Raw genomic sequence first — 23164 nt, 5'->3', positions numbered from 1 at the left:
ATGATGCAGAAGTCTGTTCACCATTGACTTGACTAGAAGTAAAATTCAGTTATTGGTCATTTAAATTGGATTACATTCATATGTTTCCTAAGAATACAGTGCAGTAAATGTTATGAGCTCAGTAAGTGAATTTCCATGTGAATGTGGAGAGAACTAAAAATCTGCATCTCATTAGAAGCATTTGCTGTGACCTGCCGGTTTGCTGCACAATCTGTTCTGACCACAGATGTCTCGTCAATACCCTCCTTCACTGAGAGGACGGCCTCACGATGGTGCAGGCCAGTTTCACATTAAGAGCTGTGCTGCCAGTTTCTTACCACCACTTTATTTTTCTATTTTTTTCCAGCTCGCCTTGTTAAAGCATCTAGTTACCGTACAGGATCAATAACAGCAGAGGATGTCTGAACTTTCTAGGGTCCTAGTTAATTACATTTGCTAGATTGTTTTCAAATGAAAATTAGTGAAGTGGAAGATGCACTTACATACTGTGTCGCCAGCACACCAGCAAGCGTTCTGTTCTTTTTTTATTTTAATATTTATACTCCTCACAACACGAGTCTTTAGCTGCAGTACGCCTTCACTTGGGAGACTTTGATTTCATTGTCTGTCCCGACCAAGAAAGCCTACATAGGTTTTTTTTCATTAGCAAGCAATTCTGTGGCAAATCTTTACATATCCTTACATGGCTTGACTTAATTGCAACAGTCTTACTTCCATGTATGCTTTTGTGATGCTTATGTTTTCCTCATGAGCAGGTATGTGAAGACCTATCTCTACCCTGACCGGTCCCGTCTTAGCAAGAGAAAGACATCAATAAAGAAGAATACACTGAACCCTGTTTTTCAGGAATCGCTGAAAGTAAGTCCACACAGTGAATACAGCAGAGAGCATGTATTGTGTAACATGCCAAGACCAAGATGGAGAAATCTAGTACCAGTACACTCTTATTAACAGAAGCCCTTGCTATGCCTAAGAGCATATTTCTTGGGGTTCGTTTCATTTAATTTTTTTTACCCTAAGGTTTTCATGTAGATATAGTAGAAATTGTAATCGTGCAGATCACTGAGAACAGTTGAATCCTTACAAGCAGTGGGTTAGACAGTCTGTATTAGCTGGTTGTAAACCCGCCCATGGGATATGCAGGAACTAAAGACAGCTGCAGTGCAGGCCTGGCAGAGCTTCACCAGGGAAGAATCCCAGTATCTGGTGATGTCTATGGGTTTCAGACTTCAGGCAGTCATTGACTGCAAAGGACTTGCAACCAAGTATTGAAACTCACAATTTAATTCATGATTATGTAAGTTTGTCCAAATACTTTTGAGCCCCTAAAATTGGGGGGACCACATATAAAAATGGGTGTAATTCCTACACCGTTCACCCAATTTGGATGTAACTACCCTCAAATTAAAGATGAAAGTCTGGCGTACAGAGCCAGAATGATGACAATTGTGTCACTGTCCAAATATTTATGAACCTGACTATGTGTGCAGAGTAATTGAGAATCTCGTAAACTAGGGACCAGGGGGGCAGGGAGCTCTGACAATGGGAGATGTTCCAGAAATGACACTGAGTTAGAAGAATTCAAATTAGATCCTAATAATGAAACAGAATCTTTGTGGGTTAAACTTTTGAATAAAAGATCTGGAGGATTAGTGGTAGGAGTGTGTTACAGACCACCAAACTCAGATATTCAGAAAGATGTTGCATCGTACAGTGTAGTCAGGACTGCATGTAGTAATTTCCCAAACATAGACTGGGAAAGCCCAGTTGGGACTACAGAAGCAGAAATAGAAATGGTTGAGATGGTAAATGACTGCTTTCTAACTCAATTTGTCAGGGAACCAACCAGAGAGAGCGCATGCATTGACTTGATCTTTTCAAATGGCCAAGACAGAGTCAGAGGGACACTAGTTAGAGAACCAATGGCAAACTGCGATCACAATATGGTTAGCTTTGAGGCATTCTTTCAAAAAAACAAGGACCACATCTAAAGCAATGGTCTACAATTTTAGAAAAGCAAACCTTGAAGGTATGAGGCGACACTTAGAAGAGGTAGACTGGAGCACATTGGATACAGAGTCAGTTGAAAATGGATGGGTATATTTTAAGAATATACTACTTGAGGCTCAGGAGGAATTTGTCCCAAAAAATTGAGGACCAAAAAACACTGGCCAAAATGGTTTAATAGAGGTATGCAAAAAAATATCAAGAGAAAGAAAATGTTGTATAGCGCATACAAAGGGGACGGAGACAAAACAAAATACAAAGAATATGATGCAAAGAGATGTTAAGAAAAGGATCAGGAAAGAAAAGAGGGAAATAGAAAGAAACTTATTTTTTTTTCTTTATAATTAGTCTTAATCAGAATGTTGCTTGGATAAGAATAATGAGGGCTTTCAAAACATGCAATGGTCGTGACATTTATGGTAATATTAGAAATGCATTATTCAGCAGTTGCTGAAAGATATAACAAGTATACAAAATAAATATATTGTTTATGCATTCCTTACCGTACACCTGTAGATTGCTTACTTTTATTTTGAATGTTTTAAACAAATTATGGTTGCTTGCAAATTATAAAGAGCATTAAAACTTCAGTGATTTTGGAGACTCAAGTAAATACAATTCTTATATTTTTAATCAATAATGGCAGGTGTGAGCTAAATGTTGCACAACTCGGAAAAAGTGACAGGCAACCCTGTGGGAGGTAGACAACTGATCTTAAAATCCTTTATGGATTTAAGATCAGGATTTAAACCTTATGGTTATTGCCCTAATCTCGAACTGCTCCGTCAGCGGGCTGGTGCTGCACGTTTCCGAGAGAGCTGCTAATTCACATCAGTGAGTCTTGTGATCGTTTCCTCGGGAGACCCCGGCTGGTGTGCAGGGGGTCCACGATGATTAATAACAGCAGGAGGACTAAGCTGTAGTTGTTTGCTTCGCTGCTACAAGGTTGTCATGGCGAGTGGTGTTGTACCATTCACACTCTGCATAAATCATTAATCTTTCGTGTCATATTTTTACTCCTAAACTTGGCCTTAATCCTTTTCTTCCCCCACTCTTTAAAGGTTAAATCTCTCACTTTCACGCACTATGATAAAGAGCGTCTTTTACCCGATTATCGGAGTATCCTAATATTTATCTCTTTTTTGCAGTAAATTTTTCCACTTATTTCTACAGCTGAAATGTTCATTGTGTGCTCTCTTTCCTTTGGGTTTGTGTATTGCTGTAACTCAGTATATCTTCTCCTGAATAATTTAATTACCTGGTGGAAATAATAAATATATTCTTTCTAACCACCGTCGTTACGACAGTGGCTTGCATTGCCATCTTCAGTCCAGATTCCCACGTGTATAGTGTAGCAGGGATCATACTGGGGAGTACAGCCCTCACATCAGGGGCACGTGTCTCTTTAGGACTGTACAGTCCTCACATCACATCCTCCTGCCACCCTTCTGTTCCAGTACAAGATTGACAAAGTGGAGCTGCAAACCAGGACTTTAAATCTGTCTGTGTGGCACAACGACTCTCTTGGTCGAAATGCCTTCCTTGGAGAAGTTGAAATAGACCTGAAGACGTGGGACTGGAAACAGGAGGATCTGGCCTGGTACAGCTTGCAGCCAAAGGTAAACCCAGACACGGGAATTTATAAACTCACTGAACTATGGGGCTCTGCAGGTGACCAGGATACTGTGTCCTGCAAACTGGCCATTGTATAAGATGAGGCATCGCAGGTGAAAGTTCACTGGCTTTGCCGCAGTCTGGTATGATCCAGAACCAGAGCTCTGCAGCTTTGGGCTAATTGATTTAGGAATTGCGCTAACCCACAAATCAACCCACAAACCTGCACCTTGACCCTGGTTGGTGTTTTGTAAAATATGAGGCTTAAATACACTGGAAGATGGGCCAAATCAAAACCTTGACACAGCTGGCAATCCTAAATTACAATTACAGAACTTTGTTTCTGTTTGTAGATAGATTGGTAGATTGATTGATTGATAGGCAGTGAATTAATCGATGGAACTAATGTAAACCTGAAATCACATATTGTGTTTTCAAATTACGATTGATAAGCAGGTCTGAGGCTGGGAATTTAATTTAAGGAATTTAAGTGATTTTACTGTAACGGTAAACACTTTATGGATTTTGTAGCTTTGGATTTACAAACCTTAACTTGAGTGTTCACAGAATAAGTGCATAGGCCACAGACCACCGAGCTGAATACATCCCCACCGATTGTTCACCAGTTGTGGACACACACAGTCTTCTACTTGTGCTAAGTCACATGACCTCTGCCATTTTCTCCAGTGTATGTAAGCTTTCAGTGCTGTCAGTTCATCGCAGCACAACTGGTCAACAAGTCCAAGCATCTTTTTCAGTCATAAGCAGCAGTACAATGCTCTTTCTATACATTGTGTTGTGCTTTTGTTAGTTTAGTTCCTATCTATTTATTTCTGTATGTTTTTAAAGTAGTTCATGAAATCAAAATCAAAAACACAAATCAAACCACTACACAATGGGAATCTTATTCCCACTCCTGCATTAGTAACTACAACCTGGGCATTTTATTCCACTGTTTATTTCACAGATTATGGTCAGTTCTCATTCTTGTTTTTTTTCGGTTTTGTGATGTTCTCTGTGTACTGCAAACATTAATTTGTACCCTGATGCATTTGAATTGTGCCCTAATGCATTTGAATTGAGCCCTAATGCACACATTTTATTGTTGCAGACTCCTGAAACTCCAGACCAACTCGGCATTCGAGGACAATTGACTGTAGCGCTGAAATATGTTCCAGCCGGATCAATGGGTAATGTTTGGATGCAGATAATCTCCAGCCGCAGCCTGGCTCGGGCCTGTATTGTTAATGTAATTGCAATGTGCTGGTGGACAGTGCAGGCAGGTGTTCTGTTGTCATGCAGAGATAAATTAGGTTTTCACTGCTTAATAAGAGGTGATTAAAACATGGACAGAAAACTTTTTCTTGCAAAAACTTTGTATGTGCGTGAGTGAGTGAGATGAATGATTTATTGCCTCATTTTGCATTGCAATTTAAAATAGTAATATACAACAATGCAGCATCACCAGCAGTCAGAAGTGCTTTCTGTAGGCTGAATTAATACTCGGCAAACTCAGAAAGGATGTTATGGATAAATAAGTATATTTTAATTAACAATATGTATTAAACTAAATGATCCACAGAATAATACTGTTGCAAGTGAAGGGTATGAGTACTTTCAACTTACTATAAATGTCTGTAACAATGCTATATATATATAGCGAGAGAGAGAGAGAATTGATGGGAATATATGTTTTGTATAGATTGCTTCATTCTCTCACATACATCAGGGCCCTTATATCCAGTTTAATGTGTGCTAGTGGGAGAGAGAAATCCACAATGAAAAACATTTCTAAAAATATGCAGTTCAGTACATTTAAAAGTCTGGCTTCCCATCCCGCTGTACTGCTTTGGCGGAGAACAAATGAAGCAAAAACAGAATCTCTCTTAAGAGCTGGAGGGCTCTGCCACACAATTGCTTGCTAATGATTTCATTTCTTGCTGCATACCTACAGGTTGCTCTAAGGACCCTTTTTAACTTTGTGTTCACTGGTGTATCGCTAGTATGAAAGTCTGTTAAGTATGTCTGCAGACTCCAGGCCTCTTTTGCAATTCACTGAGCACATAGCAGTGCTGGCTGTCAGTGCCCTTTCCCACAGATGTCTGAGACCCGCTGTTTTGTTGTCATGTTATTCTGATATACACTCACCTAAAGGATTATTAGGAACACCTGTTCAATTTCTCATTAATGCAATTATCTAACCAACCAATCACATGGCAGTTGCTTCAATGCATTTGGGGGTGTGGTCCTGGTCAAGACAATCTCCTGAACTCCAAACTGAATGTCTGAATGGGAAAGAAAGGTGATTTAAGCAATTTTGAGCGTGGCATGGTTGTTGGTGCCAGACGGGCCGGTCTGAGTATTTCACAATCTGCTCAGTTACTGGGATTTTCACACACAACCATTTCTAGGGTTTACAAAGAATGGTGTGAAAAGGGAAAAACATCCAGTATGCGGCAGTCCTGTGGGCGAAAATGCCTTGTTGATGCTAGAGGTCAGAGGAGAATGGGCCGACTGATTCAAGCTGATAGAAGAGCAACTTTGACTGAAATAACCACTCGTTACAACCGAGGTATGCAGCAAAGCATTTGTGAAGCCACAACACGTACAACCTTGAGGCGGATGGGCTACAACAGCAGAAGACCCCACCGGGTACCACTCATCTCCACTACAAATAGGAAAAAGAGGCTACAATTTGCACAAGCTCACCAAAATTGGACAGTTGAAGACTGGAAAAATGTTGCCTGGTCTGATGAGTCTCGATTTCTGTTGAGACATTCAGATGGTAGAGTCAGAATTTGGCGTAAACAGAATGAGAACATGGATCCATCATGCCTTGTTACCACTGTGCAGGCTGGTGGTGGTGGTGTAATGGTGTGGGGGATGTTTTCTTGGCACACTTTAGGCCCCATAGTGCCAATTGGGCATCTTTTAAATGCCACGGCCTACCTGAGCATTGTTTCTGACCATGTCCATCCCTTTATGACCACCATGTACCCATCCTCTGATGGCTACTTCCAGCAGGATAATGCACCATGTCACAAAGGTCGAATCATTTCAAATTGGTTTCTTGAACATGACAATGAGTTCACTGTACTAAACTGGCCCCCACAGTCACCAGATCTCAACCCAATAGAGCATCTTTGGGATGTGGTGGAACGGGAGCTTCGTGCCCTGGATGTGCATCCCACAAATCTCCATCAACTGCAAGATGCTATCCTATCAATATGGGCCAACATTTCTAAAGAATGCTTTCAGCACCTTGTTGAATCAATGCCACGTAGAATTAAGGCAGTTCTGAAGGCGAAAGGGGGTCAAACACAGTATTAGTATGGTGTTCCTAATAATCGTTTAGGTGAGTGTATGTAACCATTCAAACAGGTGCCACCCCTCAGAGTGTGGGAGGGGGGCGGGTGAAATGAGCAGCTTACCGTGTTGTGTAGTGTCCTTCAGGGCTGGACACAGCACTCTAAATGCAATACGTTTTTCAAATCCATCCTTCCAGGGCTGACACATTTCTGTTTTCATGCCATTGGAGCTGTTAATTAGTTAATTGAACTTAATTGGACCAATCTGACCTCTTCCCAGGACTGTACAATGTGCTGGATTGGTACCTACAGGGTGCTATATATATAATATATATATATACTTATACAGTGCCTAGAAAGTCTACATCCCCCTGTAACTGACACAACAAAAGGTGAAAAAAGTGTGTGTGTATGTATATACAGTTAGGTCCATAAATATTTGGACAATGACGCAATTGTCATATTTTGTATGCCACCACAATGGAATTGATGTGTTTTAAGTGTAGACTTTCATTTTTAATTTAAGGGTAGTTATATCCAAATTGGGTGAATGGTGTAGGAATTACACCCATGTATATATGTGGTCCCCCCAGTTGTAGGGGCTCAAAAGTATTTGGACAAACTAACATAATCATGAATTAAATTGTGAGTTTCAATACTTGGTTGCAAATCCTTTGCAGTCAATGATTGCCTGAAGTCTGGAACCCATAGACATCACCAGATGCTGGGTTTCTTCCCTGGTGATGCTCTGCCAGGCCTGCACTGCAGCTGTCTTTAGTTCCTGCTTGTTATTGGGGCGTTTTGCCTTCAGTTTTGTCTTCAGCAAGTGAAATGCTGCTCAATTGGATTCAGGTCAGGAGATTGACTCGGACATTGCAGAACATTCCACTTCTTCGCCTATTGGGTTGCTTTCAGGTCATTGTCCATCTGCACTGTGAAGTGCCGTCCAATGAGTTTTGAAGCATTTGGGTGAATCTGAGCAGATAATATAGCCCTAAACACTTCAGAATTCATCCTGCTGTTTTGGTCAGCAGTCACATCAATAAATACAAGGGAACCAGTTCCCTTGGCAGCCATACATGCCCATGTCATAACATGCTTCACAGATGAGGTGGTATGCTTTGGATCATGATCCATGATCCATACTCTTCTCTTCCCATAATTCTAGTACAAGTTGATCTTTGTCTCATCTGTCCATAGGTTGTTGTTCCAGAACTGTACAGGGTTCTTTAGATGTTTTTTGGCAAACTCTAATCTGGTCTTCCTGTTTTGGGGGCTTACCAGTGGTTTACATCTCTGTATTTACTCTGGTGAAGTCTTCTCTTGATTGTTGACTTGGACACAGATACGCCTACCTCTTGGAGGGTGTTTTTGATCTGGCCAACTTGTGAAAGGCTTTTTCAACACCAGGGAAAGAATTCTTCTGTCATCCACCAAAGTTGTTTTCCGTGGTCTTCCGGGCCTTTTGGTGTTCCTGAGCTCACCAGTGCGTTCTTTCTTTTTAAGAATGTACCAAATAGTTGATTTGGCCACACCTAATGTTTTTGCTATCTGGCAAAACTGAAGGAAAAACACCTCAAGAACAAGCAGGAACTAAAAACAGCTTCAGTGCAGGCCTGGCAGAGCATCACCAGGGAAGAATCCCAGTATCTGGTGATGTCTATGGGTTCCAGACTTCAGGCAGTCATTGACTGCAAAGGACTTGCAACCAAGTATTGAAACTCACAATTTAATTCATGATTATGTAAGTTTGTCCAAATACTTTTGAACCCCTACAACTGGGGGGACCACATATATAAATGTGTGTAATTCCTACACCGTTCACCCAGTTTGGATGTAACTACCCTCAAATTAAAGATGAAAGTCTACACTTAAAGCACATCTTGATTTATATATATATATATATATATATACACACACACCGATCAGCCATAACATTATGACCACTGACAGGTGAAGTGAATAACACTGATAATCTCGTTATCATGGCACCTGTCAGTGGGTGGGATATATTAGGCAGCAAGTGAACATTTTGTCCTCAAAGTTGATGTTTTAGAAGCAGGAAAAATGGGCAAGCGTAAGGATCTGAGCAACTTTGACAAGGGCCAAATTGTGATGGCTAGACGACTGGGTCAGAGCATCTCCAAAACTGCAGCTCTTGTGGGGTGTTCCCGGTCTGCAGTGGTCAGTACCTATCAAAAGTGGTCCAAGGAAGGAAAAGCGGTGAACCGGTGACAGGGTCATGGGCGGCCAAGGCTCATTGATGCACGTGGGGGGCGAAGGCTGGCCTGTGTGGTCCGATCCAACAGACGAGCTACTGTAGCTCAAATTGCTGAAAAAGTTAATGCTGGTTCTGATAGAAAGGTGTCGGAACACACAGTGCATCGCAGTTTGTTGCGTATGGGGCTGCGTAGCCGCAGACCAGTCAGGGTGCCCATACTGACCCCTGTCCGCTGCCGAAAGCGCCTACAATGGGCACGTGAGCATCAGAACTGGAGCACGGAGCAATGGAGGAAGGTGGCCTGGTCTGATGAATCACGAGTTCAAGGTGTTGACTTGGCCTCCAAATTCCCCAGATCTCAATCCAATCGAGCATCTGTGGGATGTGCTGGACAAACAAGTCCGATCCATGGAGGCCCCACCTCGCAACTTACAGGACTTAGGGTGGCAAAAGTGGGACCTACACAATATTAGGCAGGTGGTCATAATGTTATGGCTGATTAGTGTGTGTATGTGCGTATATATATATATATATATATATATATATATATATATATATATATATATATATATACATATATATATATAAATATATAAATACACACTCTGGTAGTTGACAGTATTCACACTTTTCATTTGAATCACTTTATGTGTTTAGTGGTTAATTTACCTTAATAAATATTGTTCATTAAACTATAGGCCTACATATTTGTCAATGTCGTCTTCGTAGAGGTTTGTTGAGCACTGATTCAGCCCAGAGAAAACTGAAGATCCCAGCCGACTGAATTCAGTCACGATGGGGAATTGTGTAAATATTTGCTTACCAATCTATTGATTTCTGTGGAGAGGACATTCAAATGTTTACACACCCAGTCATTACTCTGTTCAGTCCTCTGGCATCTTTATAAGCTGTGCCTGATGTTGTGAGTGGTCGTTCTCTGGAGGATCTCTGTTCATTCCTGAATCTGTTGCATTAATATATTAATATTGGCATGACATATTGGTAATTATTGATGTGGAAAAATGTTCTCAAAGAATGTGCATAAAAAAATCTCTTTTCTGTGGCTCATTGATTATGTTGAATAATATAGTATAGACGAGCAGAGCCCTATTCAATAATGTAACAGCATTTTAACCTTTTATAACTTGTCGCAAGACTGAAATATAAATTATTATTATTAATAATGATGATAATGTTGTTTATTATGGACAACTGGCGGCCACTTGTTTATAAGCTTCTGAATTCTGATTGATTTCAAAGTTTCTTGATTGGTTGGGTGGAATGGTACAACTTATTATTCTTGGACATTTTAATTTATAAAATGTAACTTTTACAGGTGGTGCCAAACCTCTCACTGGGGAACTCCACATTTGGCTGAAAGAAGCAAGAAACCTGCAAAAGCTGAAACCCAGTGGTGTCGACTCATTTGTAAAGTGGTAAGAAAAAAGCCTTCTACGCAGATTTCAGCTCCAGTACGATTAATATAGTATTGATCTTGGTGCCTTCTGTCCAAGGACTGGGAGCTTTCGCTGGATCTCTGGGAGCCTCGAGTCCCAAGGCAATGTGCAGGTCTATGTACTTTTACAAAAAAAAAAAAAAAAAAAGTGTGTGACGCAGTGTTTTAAGGGTTACAGTACCCCAGCGTCTGGGATCTGAAGTGCTGCACACAGCATATACTTCTGGAAAAGCTGCTCTGCTGCTGCTGCTGATGTTGTAGTCTAGGCTGGCAGTTTTGAGTTTCTGTTTTTTGCTGACTGGAATCCTGCATATAAGAAAAAGCATATAATTAAAGGCATTTATTTTGGTTTTGTAAATTCAGGATAGTGTCATTTCTGAGGACAAACAGTCAAAGAAACAGTATCTTTTAAAATCAAACTTTTTAATGTAAACTTACATGGCTTTTGATATACAGTTTGATCTGGAAGTTAGTCTACTTTTAAAATATTTCACTGTTGCTTCTGGTATTCAGAAAGTACCATCCTACAGGAGGTAGTATCCAACTTCTCAAACCGATACATGAATGAGAAGTTGGGACACTGACTGTTCTCTTCATGAAGAGCTTAAGCAACCAACATGAGTTCAGCCAGTTTTGTTTCTCGTTGATACTTAACATCTCAGAGTGGCGCTTTGGTGGATCTGCGGTGGCCAACAATGCTGTTTCTTAATTTAACGCTTTTCCCCAGTTATGTTCTACCAGACACGAGTAAGAAGAGCAGGCAGAAGACGCGAGTGGTGAAGAAGGATCAGCACCCCGCCTACAATCACACCATGGTGTACGACGGCTTCCGCCACGACGAGATCAGAGAGGCCTGCTGTGAGCTGACCCTCTGGGACCACGACACCTTCACCAACCAGTTCCTCGGAGGGGTGCGGCTCAGCCTGGGAACAGGTACCGCTGCCGCTTGCTTTGTGGGTTTACTCAGTTCAGATATGAATTTAAAAGAACAATAGTAATTAAAGTGGCTTACGGCCAGCTGTGTAATGAGATGTGGCAGTAGGTACCTGAAAAGAGCAACTGAAGCTCTTTTGTTTCTTTGCCATAAAGTTGGAAGAGCAGACTGTTCCAAATTGACCTGCCATTGCAATTCTGCACTGAATCAGGTGGTCTGGAGACAAAGGAGAGCCATGCCAGGCTGTCTGGGCTGCAGGGTGCAGCGGAGGGCTGGTCACCCCTGTGAGTGATACACAATTTCAACTGCTGTGCTGCTTTAGTGCCAGAGCAGGGAAATCTCTACCTGAACCCCAGAGGGCGCATCCGAGATCCAATGCTTCTTACTCTGGATTGTCGTGCGTCGCCTAAAGGGAGCACGCCGGGGCCCCCGGATGAGCCCCGGAGAAGTGCCAAGCTTGCATTCCAGCCAAGCAGCAGCCCATTTACCATAAAACCACAAGGCAGATTACACAGAACAGTAGCAGAAAACCTGATCTGCTGCTCAGTAACAGCTGCACATTACTGAGGCTGGCAAAGGCACAAGAAACTGAGATGGAAAGAAAGGATTTTAAAAAACCAATTATCTATACTATATCTTACAAAGATGTGTCCATGGTTTCAGACTTGGTAAGAATGTGGTGTGGCATTCATTCCATTCAGTAAATGAATAGTTAAAGTGTGACTGATGGAAGATGGTTTGTAATACAAAAATGAACACGTTAAATGTAATAATTTATACTCTACATGAATGATCTTTACATCATTTATAGTCCTAAACTGTGGAAAGATGATTGATGCAAACACAAGTTTTCAGTAATTACTTAATCATCATGTTTGACTCCTACTCTGTAAACCCAACGCATGCATTAATTTACACGTTGCGCGGGACAATGCAGTCAGTTGTTGTTATGAAAACAAATGGAACGTAATGTAATTATAAAACACATTAAGGTGAAATCATGTCAATTAATTTAGTCATTAAATGATTAATTTAAAAATGTGCTTCACAAAAGAACCATCCAATGCATTTAAAACTGTTTTTCTCAAATACTGTCAGTCATAAATATATTAGAATATGTAGTATAAAAAATTATTTTCATTATTATTGCTGTACAAATGTTTTTCCATAACCGTGTGCACTTTTATGTTTGCAGCCCATTTAGAAATGCTGCCGTCGCATATAAACACCCCTAATTATATTTTTCTATTGTTTTGGGAAAGAAACTAAATGTTTTAATGATCACATCCATTATTTATGTTTATGAATCACAAACGGCTACAATTTGAAGAGTGGGACTGTTTACTAATGAAAGCTTGTCGCAATGGTAGCCCGTCTTAAAACGCTCTGAAGACAAATGAACACAAGCAGTAAGTACTGCCTGATGAAGATTGCTTGCGTCTTCTAAACAGCATTAATCTCATTCTTACCAAGGGCTCGGGAATATGGGCTCATATGTACAGAGTGCCATTAGAAATATTGTACTGATTATGAAAAGTGGATTTCATTTTCTCTACAATATTGTACAGAAAGTAAAAACAAAACAAAAGCCTTGAACTCCAGCTCATCCTTACTTGACAGGTGCTGCTCTGAAGGCACGGGAACAAGAAACAAGTCATTGTTGAGAATGAATTGACTCTAGGGTATTCTAGGCTGTATCGGGGGATTGATGTTGTGGGTAATGGTGTTGTATGTTTGTTTGCTTGGTTTATGTCCCACTCTAAATGTCACAGTACATCCTGATTAGCCTGGCCTAAGAAGCATCAATATATGAAGTGCTGTCAGTTTCAGGGATGTTGATTTTAAATTGCTTTGAAATTTCACTTTTGAAACAATTTTTGATGAACAGGTTTCATATCTTTAAGTCTTTTTTTGTGTTTCAGGAAATCACTTGATTAATAAACAAATAAAAGAAGATCTAAAGTGCATGACAATCACAAAGGAAATCATGTTGCTGCTCAGACAGGGAACTGCGTTCTCAGAAGGCTTTAGAAATGGCACACAAACATGTCTGCTTCCCTTTCGTTGCAGGGAAGAGCTACGGGAAGACTGTGGACTGGATGGATTCTGCGGCTCAGGAGGCCGACCTGTGGAAGGACATGCTGGTCAACCCCTGTAAGTGGGTGGAGAAAGAGCTCCCCCTGCGGCCGTCCATGGCCAAAACAGGGTAGCATCTGCTCCAGAGAGCGAGCCTCGGTATTGTTTCACAAGCTCTGCTATTGCTCTGTATGTGCACGTGTCACTTGAATTATAGATAAGGTAAGGTTTTGTGGGGGAAAAGTAGTAAAATATTAATTATAATGAAAATAATGTGTAAAAAATGCATCTGATAAAACAAAAAACATATGTTCCACTTTTTCCACTCAATAAAGTTCTTCACAGCAAAATGGCAACATTGTCTTTCTGCTCAGGCTAGTTTGACATATTATGAAAGTTATAAAAGAAGAATGAATGCAAAGGCATTAGTTTAATTTATTTAATCAAGATGCTAGCCTTCATATGAAAAACAGTGCGTGAGATTTCACTTTTAAATAAGCAGACACATGAACAAACTTCAGTCTTTACACAGTAATACAGTATTTTCTTAAGCTTTGCATCAGTCAGTTAATAATATTATTAGTTACAAAAATAGAAGCACAATCACTCACTCACACACACGAGAATAAATGTGTACTAAAGACTGTTGACTTGAGGGGGAGGAATGCAAAACAAACAACCCCACGCTGGTCCTGACTTCCAAGGGGTCACTGAGCTCCAGGGCAGCAGCCTGGCATTTCAATAATCCAGTTTAACCTATGAAAGTTTCAGTTTGATATTCCTCATGTCTGTCAGCAGCACGGCTCTGTAGCGGCGCTCCAGGCCCTCCATGTACTCCAAGTAATTACTCACTTGGAAACCGTGGATCGGTTCTTCCTGTTTAAATAACAAAGAATACATTGAGAAATGTTATTTATATAGCTGTCAAAAGGAGATGTATTGGAGGTGAAATGGCATTGTTCTCACAGCACAGACAGTGCGCTCACTACCTGAGTCAGGCCTCAGTGAGACAGTGCGGTGCCACAGCAGGGGGGAATCCATGCATCAGCCATCCACAAAGACTGACAGTCAGCGGAGATGCTGGTTAAAAGTACCAGTAATCGAGTCACCGCTGCCTTTAACGAGGGCGCGCTACAGTGTGCACTGACACAACTGAACAATTTGCCATTCCACACACACAGTTTCACTTGAGTATTATTTAATGTTTTCAAATCAAGCTGATGAAAACGATTGGCATCTGCAGGGTCACTGTGTTCTAGTAACCTATACGTGGCCGAAAAAAGTAACGCTTATTCCATGGTAATGTAAGAAGCCTGTAGAACTTAAAATCAGTTGGCTAACTTAATGCATAATGAAATGTGAACATCCGTGAAATCAATTAGCTGAAGCCGAACTTGCATAAAAATAGAAATTAATTTAATGAGGTTAATTTGTGTAGTCAGTGATTCAGTATCAATCTTTAAAATTACACTAACATTTTGTCTTGTTTTATGCAGATTTCAAAGTTGCCAAAAGTTCATGCCGTAATTTGAAAAAAGGATTAATAAATACAAATCTGGTAATATTTATAACAATGTCTAAACTACAAGAAGGTTGGAGATTGTAATCTGCAACAAAGCAAGTTTTGAAGATAAAGAAAAAAGAAAATCAAATTACAAAATTCTCCATAGCGGAAATAATTCTATATAAATATTAATGATTTCAAATCAATTCAGGCTATTTCCACTTGGCTACTGAGCAGGCTTTGTAATTCCTGGAGCTGATCAAGGTAAATTACTCCTTCATAAGAGACTGTAATGCAGATATGGGTTAAACATTATTTCAAGGTTAAATTTCATTTTAATTCTTCATAACTTTAAATTACTGCACTAACTTCAACATGAGTCAGTAGCTTTTTTTTTCAACTTAAGTTGGTTTAAAATTAGCAGGAGTTCTTGGTAGTTTAAGACCTGTTCATAAGAACTCAAATTACCAAGAGCCCTTACACACAGATTTCTCTGAATAATACAAGTGCATCCAGCAGGATGGTAGCCTGCCTAATATCGCTATAATGTGCTCCAGACCAGTCCGGGGGGGTCTAGGGTTCGAGGGCATTGGGCAGAATGAATGGGCAGAGAGGAATACCACAAAGAGGAGGCACTCCAAAAAGGATTAAATACAAGACCAATTGTATGACATGACACATTAAAATGCACCATGTTTACTCGCATCTCCGTTCGCACACATGCTTGTTTTATGACACTTTCTTTTTGTCGTAGCGCTTCAGACAGGAGTAGCTGCTGTGATGTGCGTGAGTGCAAATGTAACGCAGCACTGCTATCTCCACGTGGAGCGCGATCAGGGTCAGTTAGATGACAAAAAAGTAGGGTTTTGAAATCTGTTTTTCTTTGCCACATTTAAATATTTAAACAAGCACGCCTGGAGTATACACAATATGGCTCGCAATACAAAGAGAGGCATACTGATTGTGACCTACAGAGCTAAACACTACATGTTATATTTTCCAGCAGCCACAAGACTGTGCTCCACTGATCTTCAAAATAACATTTTTAACCAATTTAAATATCCAACAGGAGACTGGCTCCATGGCTGTGGATTTTAAATCGCATGTGTGTTCAATCATGTTGTCAGAGAATAGGAGCACAAAATCTGCCTAATGTGTTGTGTTAAAATGTATTTCAAATGCATATTTTAAAATATTTTCTTGCCTAATATGTAAAATACCCTCTACTGTTCAGAGATCCCCCCACCTCCCTTAATGGATTCTGGTTTGCATTGCTGTTTCTCAATGGCCTGTTTGAATAAATCCAAATCATTTGGCTCACTGCAGAACTCGGCACCACACTCTTACGGCTCCGAAGTCCTGGAGAAAATTACAGACAGGATTCAGCTGTTAACCCGAGAAATCAAAAATGAGAAGCTCTAGCTCTGTGCATATACATTAGCTGGTTGCAGAATTAGTTTGTAAAGACCACTGTCTATTACCAGGCCCTTTAACATGGAGGGGGGGGGGTGTTAAAGATGAAGAGAGATAGAAGTAGTGACAGTAGTGAATTGTTGTGAAATTTGAAATTCAAAGACCATTTAATCATGATGTGTTTTCACACAACATTTGGACAACAACAAATGCATCCCCTTGACTCTACCATTAATAAAGCTTTTGGAAACGGGCCTAGATCTGGCATTCAGATTTTGTTATTTTCATTTTACCCTTTATTTAGATGAAGTATAGAGACACCCCATTGGAGTTGGGTAGCTCCAGTTGGAGAGTTTGGGTATTACAAAGATTAAAAACATGTCATTTCTGACCTTTTCAAATGGTTCTTTCAAAAAAGAACCGTTTAAAAAGATGACTTTAAATATGCCACAGGATGTGTTGGATGAATGGTCTGTGTAGAGATTGGCCAATCAAGAAGTCTCTGGCATTTAGCATTCAAACTACTTTTTTGTACATCTATCTGAACCACATAGAGCCAACTGTGGGCAACAGCATTCAGTTTCTCCATATTATTCCTTATTTGAAGTTCATATCCTGGGCTAAAATAACACATCAAACTTAAATAGTACATTTTGATATTCTTCTTTTATTCACGTTTTGCTTAAGGCAAATGTATCATGTATTTTTCTTACTAATGCAAATGAAAATGCATTGCTGATTCAATCTGTGATTTGTAAGATGAAATGTTTAGGATCCCCAATTATTCCTCCTGATGATCACAAGGGGGAGATTTCACAAGCAAAAACCGAAAACTCTGAATAAGAACGTGATGTTTTGTGGGGACAAAATCATTTATTGTTGAGAAGATTGTACTGATGACAGTCAGGCTGCCTGCTGTGCTTGTGTGAAAGTTTAGGCAGGAAAAACTATGTATATTAGGGAGAATTCAAGAGAACATATTTTGCATAACATATGGCAATATCACATAATTCTGCACAGATAGTTTTGTAAAATTTCTGCTACAGCACATGAAATGAATCATTGGCTATTTATTAAAATGGAAATGACCTTTCTGCGAGATGAACACCAGGAGCTGTTTAAGGAGATCTCGGCTGTGACTTCAGGGTCTGACACTAATAAGCATGTGATTGTATTCCACAAGGAAAGAGTTCAAAATGGTATAAACAAATCCTAAAAGCATATGAAGTTCAGCCCTCAGTACAGGGCTTCTTAACCAGGCTGCTGGCACCCCCCGCAGGTGCGAAACATGGCTTTTTTTTTTTTTTTAGAACTGTTTCTGAAATGGGGGAGCAGCAAACCCCCCTCCCCCCTGTCGACAACCCAGCAACAGCACCCCCCACCACCCACATGGACCTGATGGGGTGCAGGATTGCCATGGATAGCTGCTGGAAGTGTGAGTGAGCAAAAAGGTTAAGAGCCACTGCATTACAATATCACTCAGTGCTTGTATGAGAACGTATTTTCACTCAACATCCAATCTGTGGCTCTTTTTCACTCAGGAAACCAAGTAGAAACACAACCCCCATCATATCAGAGGGCAGCTCACTGTACATATGAAACCCTAACCCTCGCTGGAGCCCTAATAGAAGACAAATCGCACTGAAGTGCTTTACAATATCATTCAAATGGATACGTGGACATTTATTTTCACTCAACATCCAATCTGACGCTCTTTTTCTCTCAGAAAACCAAGCAGCAACGCAGCTCCCAGCATAACAGAGTGCAGCTCAGCATCACTCCCCCCCTGCCCACCACAGATGACACCTCCAACTGATGGGGGGGCAGGATTTCTATGGATCGCTGCAGGGGTGGCAAGCAAGCAAAAAGGTTAAGAACCACTGCTCTAGTGCCAGTGTGTGGAAATGCTCTACCCCTTATTTAAATCACTTTAGAGCTGAGGGAACCAGAACGGAATTAGGAAACTTCATCTGCTCTGTTCCTGCTGCGCTCTGCCAATTCCAGAACTACCCTAGCAGGGAGCTGTGTATCTGAGAGCAGCTAATGGCTAAAAGGTCCTGAAGCATTTCAACAAGAGTACTTCCTCAGTCTGCCGCTGTGCTAGAGCTGGGGAGGAGCGGCTGAAGGGAAGATAAAAGCAAGGATCTGTGCTGGTCTCAAGACAGGCTCCCTCCTATAACCTCACTTCACATACAGAAGGTACCAAGAATGGCTTGGACACAAGACTGGGATGACCAAAGCCTGAGACTCAAGTAATGACATTAGTTGAGATCAAAATGGCCAACCAAGATCACCTAGAAAATAACTTTCCGATTTGTTTTTGTTAGTTTTTTTAACCACAAAATCATGACATTGCAGGGTGCATGTTGTATTGTTCCAGGGACATAATACAGAAATCCAAGATACAGAATTGAAGGCAGCGTTTGGGGCAACTTTCAAACTTCAATTCATATCGAAGAGAGATTCGCAATGGAAAACAAGTAGGGACATTAGTCTCACCTGAGGTATTGTGTCCAAGACTCAACACATCGATTACAACATATGATCTTGGGACAAATCCCAAACCCAATAAGATGCTTACTTTCAAGAATACTTGGAGGTCCTGAGTCTGTGTGTGCTGCAGGATGTCCTGCTGCAAGTGCTTCAGCGCAGCAATGCAAACATACACCTGGTAGTCAGGACCCATGACAATGCAGGCGCAGATGTAATGACAGATCTCTGGCCAGTCCAAGTAGTTCCAAAAGCACTGCCCGAGCCACTGCTGACAGATCTGAAAATGAAAGACCATGAAATACAGAGACGGCAATATAACTCAGAAAACAATTAACTCTGGATTCCTAAGAATATATTTCAGCCTTTTTATATGAGAAGAGCCCCATCAGCTGCAGATGTTCCTCTGTCTGCAGAGCTGTGCTGTGTCTAACCACGCTTGGCGAGCACACGTCACCAAACACCTTAAAGTCGCTTACAGCTGACTTGCGACTATTATAACAGCTGCAAGACTGCATCTCCACTGTAAACCCAAGGACACAAACACACACAATGAATGTCAACCCTTAATGCCATTTAGTCAGAATTAATTCAGTTGATGTTGAGTAAACTAATTGTTTAAGCCTGTGCAGATATAAATCAACAAATTCACAAAATCTTTTTTTTTTTTTGTATAAGCTGTGAGCAAAAACAGAATATCTGCTCAGCTGTGATATTTACACTTAGGCACAATCTTTATAAATGAACTAAGCAATAATCCCATAATTAAGTATTAAGCTACTCCATCAAAGCCATTGAACCACACAAATGAATTCAATTCTTGATGTATAATTGATTACAACTTTTTTCTCATCTTGTACAAACCAATAGAAACCACCAGGCTTGTTACAATGAGATGGGTATGTTCTGAACCTGGTGTTATCAGTCTTCTTTTCCTTAATCCTTACAATGCATGACCTGAAGTTTCTTGTATGGCTTTTCGCAGAAGGTATGATGGTAATATACATTTCTTTCCCTTTTGGGATTTTTCAATTACACCAGAAGAGAGAAAAAAAAGTATTTTTCTACTGTATGCATTCATCCAGACTGATAGAAGTCAGAGCCATGTCCACATCTGTAGTATTACTACCCCCCCACCTGCAATACAATTTACACCGAATGTTCCTCATCATCCGTTTCAAGTGTCAGTCAAGATTGGAATTTAAACTAGATGCTCGGAGGGAACGCAATCACAGCCTTTACTGATGATAGTGTCACTCAGTCTGATCACATCTGCAAATGCCAGTCTTCGTCAGCCCCTCATTGCTCTGAAATATTTGCAGATGAAAACTGAACTAACCTAACTAACCACAATGCTGGACAAACTGAATGATGCAACGGAATAAAATACAACCACTGTGATAAATTCCGTATTTGTGGAGGTCCAATATATTTGCTGATTAGATACCCATACAACAGTCTTACCTGCTTCAAATTATTTGATGTTAAAGATTATTTTTTTATACCTGACTACTCAGAAAATATAAAATACTGATATATATCTATATCTACATGTGGTTTTAGTGGACTTCTAGAAGGCATTGTCATATTAAAACGTGTATCCACTCAAAATAGTGAAACTGCCCTTCGTTCCCCAAGGGCCATCATACCTGAAGATGAATGACCAGCCTGCTGCACCAAGCCCTGCATGAGGCACAAGTCCCATTCCCTGCCTGGTGATTGTACTGTCTACTGTACTGTTACTCTTATTTAAGGCTGCCCCCTTTCATGACAGGTCCAGCTTGCTGGCAGCTCAGGGTGGCTGTGCAAGGACCTGCAGTGGCCAAGCGTTTATCTGTATCTGCGGTGTGGACCTGACAGCGTTACCTGTGAGGGCGTGAATCCAGACATGCGGAAGGCAGAGAAGACCAGCGGCACTTCTGCCTTCAGCAACATCTCCACATAATGAGCAGTGCAGGAATACATGGGGTGGATACCAGATGCCGCTACCTCTACAGGGTGGTGGATCTGAAAAAATATAAAAAGGGGGGAAATTAAGTATTGTTCAAAACATGAACTTCACTGGTCATGCCTGTCACACACCCAGCAGAACATGAGCACGAGCACAAGCATGAAGGACGTCCAGTTTCCACAGGGAAATATAAGGACCACTCTAAACCAAGTTGACACCAATAACACCGGAACACATTTTATTATAATTATTATAGATGCATTTAAGGGAATTCATGTCCAAATCATAGTGAGAATATTGTGTTCAGTTTCGCTCACCACAGTACAAAAAATATATATATTTGAGAAATAATTCAAAGAGAAACCAGAATAATCCCTGGTCTGAAGTGTATCTCATACTGAGGTTCAAGTAAGTGATTCTCTAAGGTTTGGAAAAGAGGAGAGTTTGAGTCATGAATTTAAAATTCACAAAGGTTTTGACAAAGACATAGCAAAGGACTACTGCAACAAAGTTTTACACATAATTTTACACATCGTATTGAAAGCGTGCATTTGTGCAGCTGGGATGATTCCTCAGAGCTGCTGTCCGTTCGAAGATTCTCGCAACTGCAGGGGAGGCGTCAACACAAAGCACAGCCACTGAGTTACAGCCCGGCATTCCTCTAGTAGCTTCAAACAGGCAGCCACCCTGAGGACCCATCCCTAGTACCAATGACACCTTTGAAGTGATTGCCTTGGACGTGTGACTTATAAGCCCAATAACTCATGAGGATGTGAACAAGGGAAAGAAGTAGTGCAGACATGTGACTCATTCAACTGAAGCAACACGTCATGCTGTGGAACAGTTTTTTCAGATCTACTATGTGTGTTATCTAACTTATTGTATCAAAATTGTGTCTTATTATTATTTCAAATTTCTGAGTATGAGTCTATGTGTGGGGGCATGTTTTGTGTACAATCAATTAACAAGTAAGCACTCTGTCCGCATCATTGACAACATCAGCAAAATAACACTGGGCTAACTTCTGTGCTTAGTTTACTTTTAGATGCACATATAATACATTTGAAAGTGTTAGAGCTCTGATCAGGAATCTGTGAACCTGTTCTCAAGTGTATAAACATTCCCGTTTCAATAATTCTGTGTTACAGTTGCTACTGTATAAGCAGCTGCATTTCCAGAGGCGGGGAAAAGTCAAAAAGTTTGCAAAGAAAAAGGAACCAACAGGATTATTGAAATATCAGCATAATACATTAAAGATACTTACTATTAAATAAATAAATACCTCTTGTTAACTGAAGTTGCATTATTATGAAGGTTGAGGTTTTGGAACCTTCTTGTGTACCAGAAAGAAAAGAAAATAAAAAACATGTGCTGCACCAAATTAAATGCTATTATTACAAATATTCATACTTGACAATGTTTTGCACAGATTATATGATGCCAGCCTTCTGTTTTGTGGGAGGGGTGTCTTTGGAAGGCTCTTAAATTGTAATATCCCATTGCAAACAGCTTTGTACTGTCCTTTCAACGCCTGGCAAAATTATATGAGCCGTAGCAATACTAACAGTGATTGTGGAAGTTCAGAGTCTACTGCTAACACAGACTTTCAGTGTCTGCCTGGAGACGGCTCGGCTCCCTGTACTCGCACTGTGATTAGTCTTAAGGCTGAATGTAAATCTGGCAGGAAAGGTGCTCTCCTGACTCCATCCATCAGCCCGACAGAAAACTTTTATTCTCATTCACTATATCTCTTAACAACTCACTGAGACATGTAGTCTGGGCGGCCACAAAAATGCTGAGACAAGAAGAGTGGAGAATCGCAGCAGAAATGTTAATGCCCGCTCCTGCTCTCCAGACATTATCAGGAACACAGAGGATGCAAACCAGTCGTAGCCGGGATAGGCTCCCTGCAGACAACCTGTAAAGTAGAGTCAAGGATCTTTGACAGCAAGCATCCGGCTCATGTCAGACAAGACAAGTTTCTGCTCTCAGTGGACACCCGTGAACGGCAGAATGCTCGTGCTGGAGTTGGGATGCGACTGAAAACAAATTGCTTTTTTTATTCCTTGGCCTTTAAAGGTCAGCTTTATCATTGATCTTTAACAATGGGTTTTAACAGCATGGTTGTAGCAGCACACTGAGTGGGGCTGTTTTTTTAGTGATCAGCAGAGGTTGACTTTTATACAAATT

At 40.6% G+C, this 23164-nt stretch overlaps 2 protein-coding genes across 4 annotated transcripts in view; one reads left to right on the top strand and one right to left on the bottom strand.

Moving 5' to 3' along the window:
* Positions 1 to 13974, top strand: part of LOC136751858 (synaptotagmin-like protein 2) — a 62142-nt gene extending 48168 nt beyond the window's left edge. For both annotated transcript variants that reach the window (XM_066707616.1, XM_066707622.1), the window contains exons 12-17: positions 756 to 858; positions 3465 to 3626; positions 4733 to 4811; positions 10487 to 10586; positions 11334 to 11539; positions 13611 to 13974. In XM_066707616.1, the coding sequence (XP_066563713.1) occupies positions 756 to 858; positions 3465 to 3626; positions 4733 to 4811; positions 10487 to 10586; positions 11334 to 11539; positions 13611 to 13750 (790 nt within the window). In that variant the 3' untranslated portion in view covers positions 13751 to 13974. The remainder of the gene's footprint in view (positions 1 to 755; positions 859 to 3464; positions 3627 to 4732; positions 4812 to 10486; positions 10587 to 11333; positions 11540 to 13610) is intronic.
* Positions 13975 to 14041: 67 nt separating this feature from the next.
* tbc1d32 (TBC1 domain family, member 32) overlaps positions 14042 to 23164 on the bottom strand; it is a 49538-nt gene continuing 40415 nt past the window's right edge. For both annotated transcript variants that reach the window (XM_066707604.1, XM_066707608.1), the window contains exons 31-34: positions 22738 to 22892; positions 20890 to 21030; positions 19115 to 19303; positions 14042 to 14492 (exon numbers count right to left, since the gene is read on the bottom strand). In XM_066707604.1, the coding sequence (XP_066563701.1) occupies positions 14373 to 14492; positions 19115 to 19303; positions 20890 to 21030; positions 22738 to 22892 (605 nt within the window). In that variant the 3' untranslated portion in view covers positions 14042 to 14372. The remainder of the gene's footprint in view (positions 14493 to 19114; positions 19304 to 20889; positions 21031 to 22737; positions 22893 to 23164) is intronic.

This window comes from Amia ocellicauda, chromosome 1, assembly GCF_036373705.1.
Source record: "Amia ocellicauda isolate fAmiCal2 chromosome 1, fAmiCal2.hap1, whole genome shotgun sequence".
Lineage (NCBI taxonomy): Eukaryota > Metazoa > Chordata > Actinopteri > Amiiformes > Amiidae > Amia > Amia ocellicauda.
Note: the sequence above shows the minus strand (reverse complement) of the source record. Positions and strands in the feature narration are given on the sequence as shown.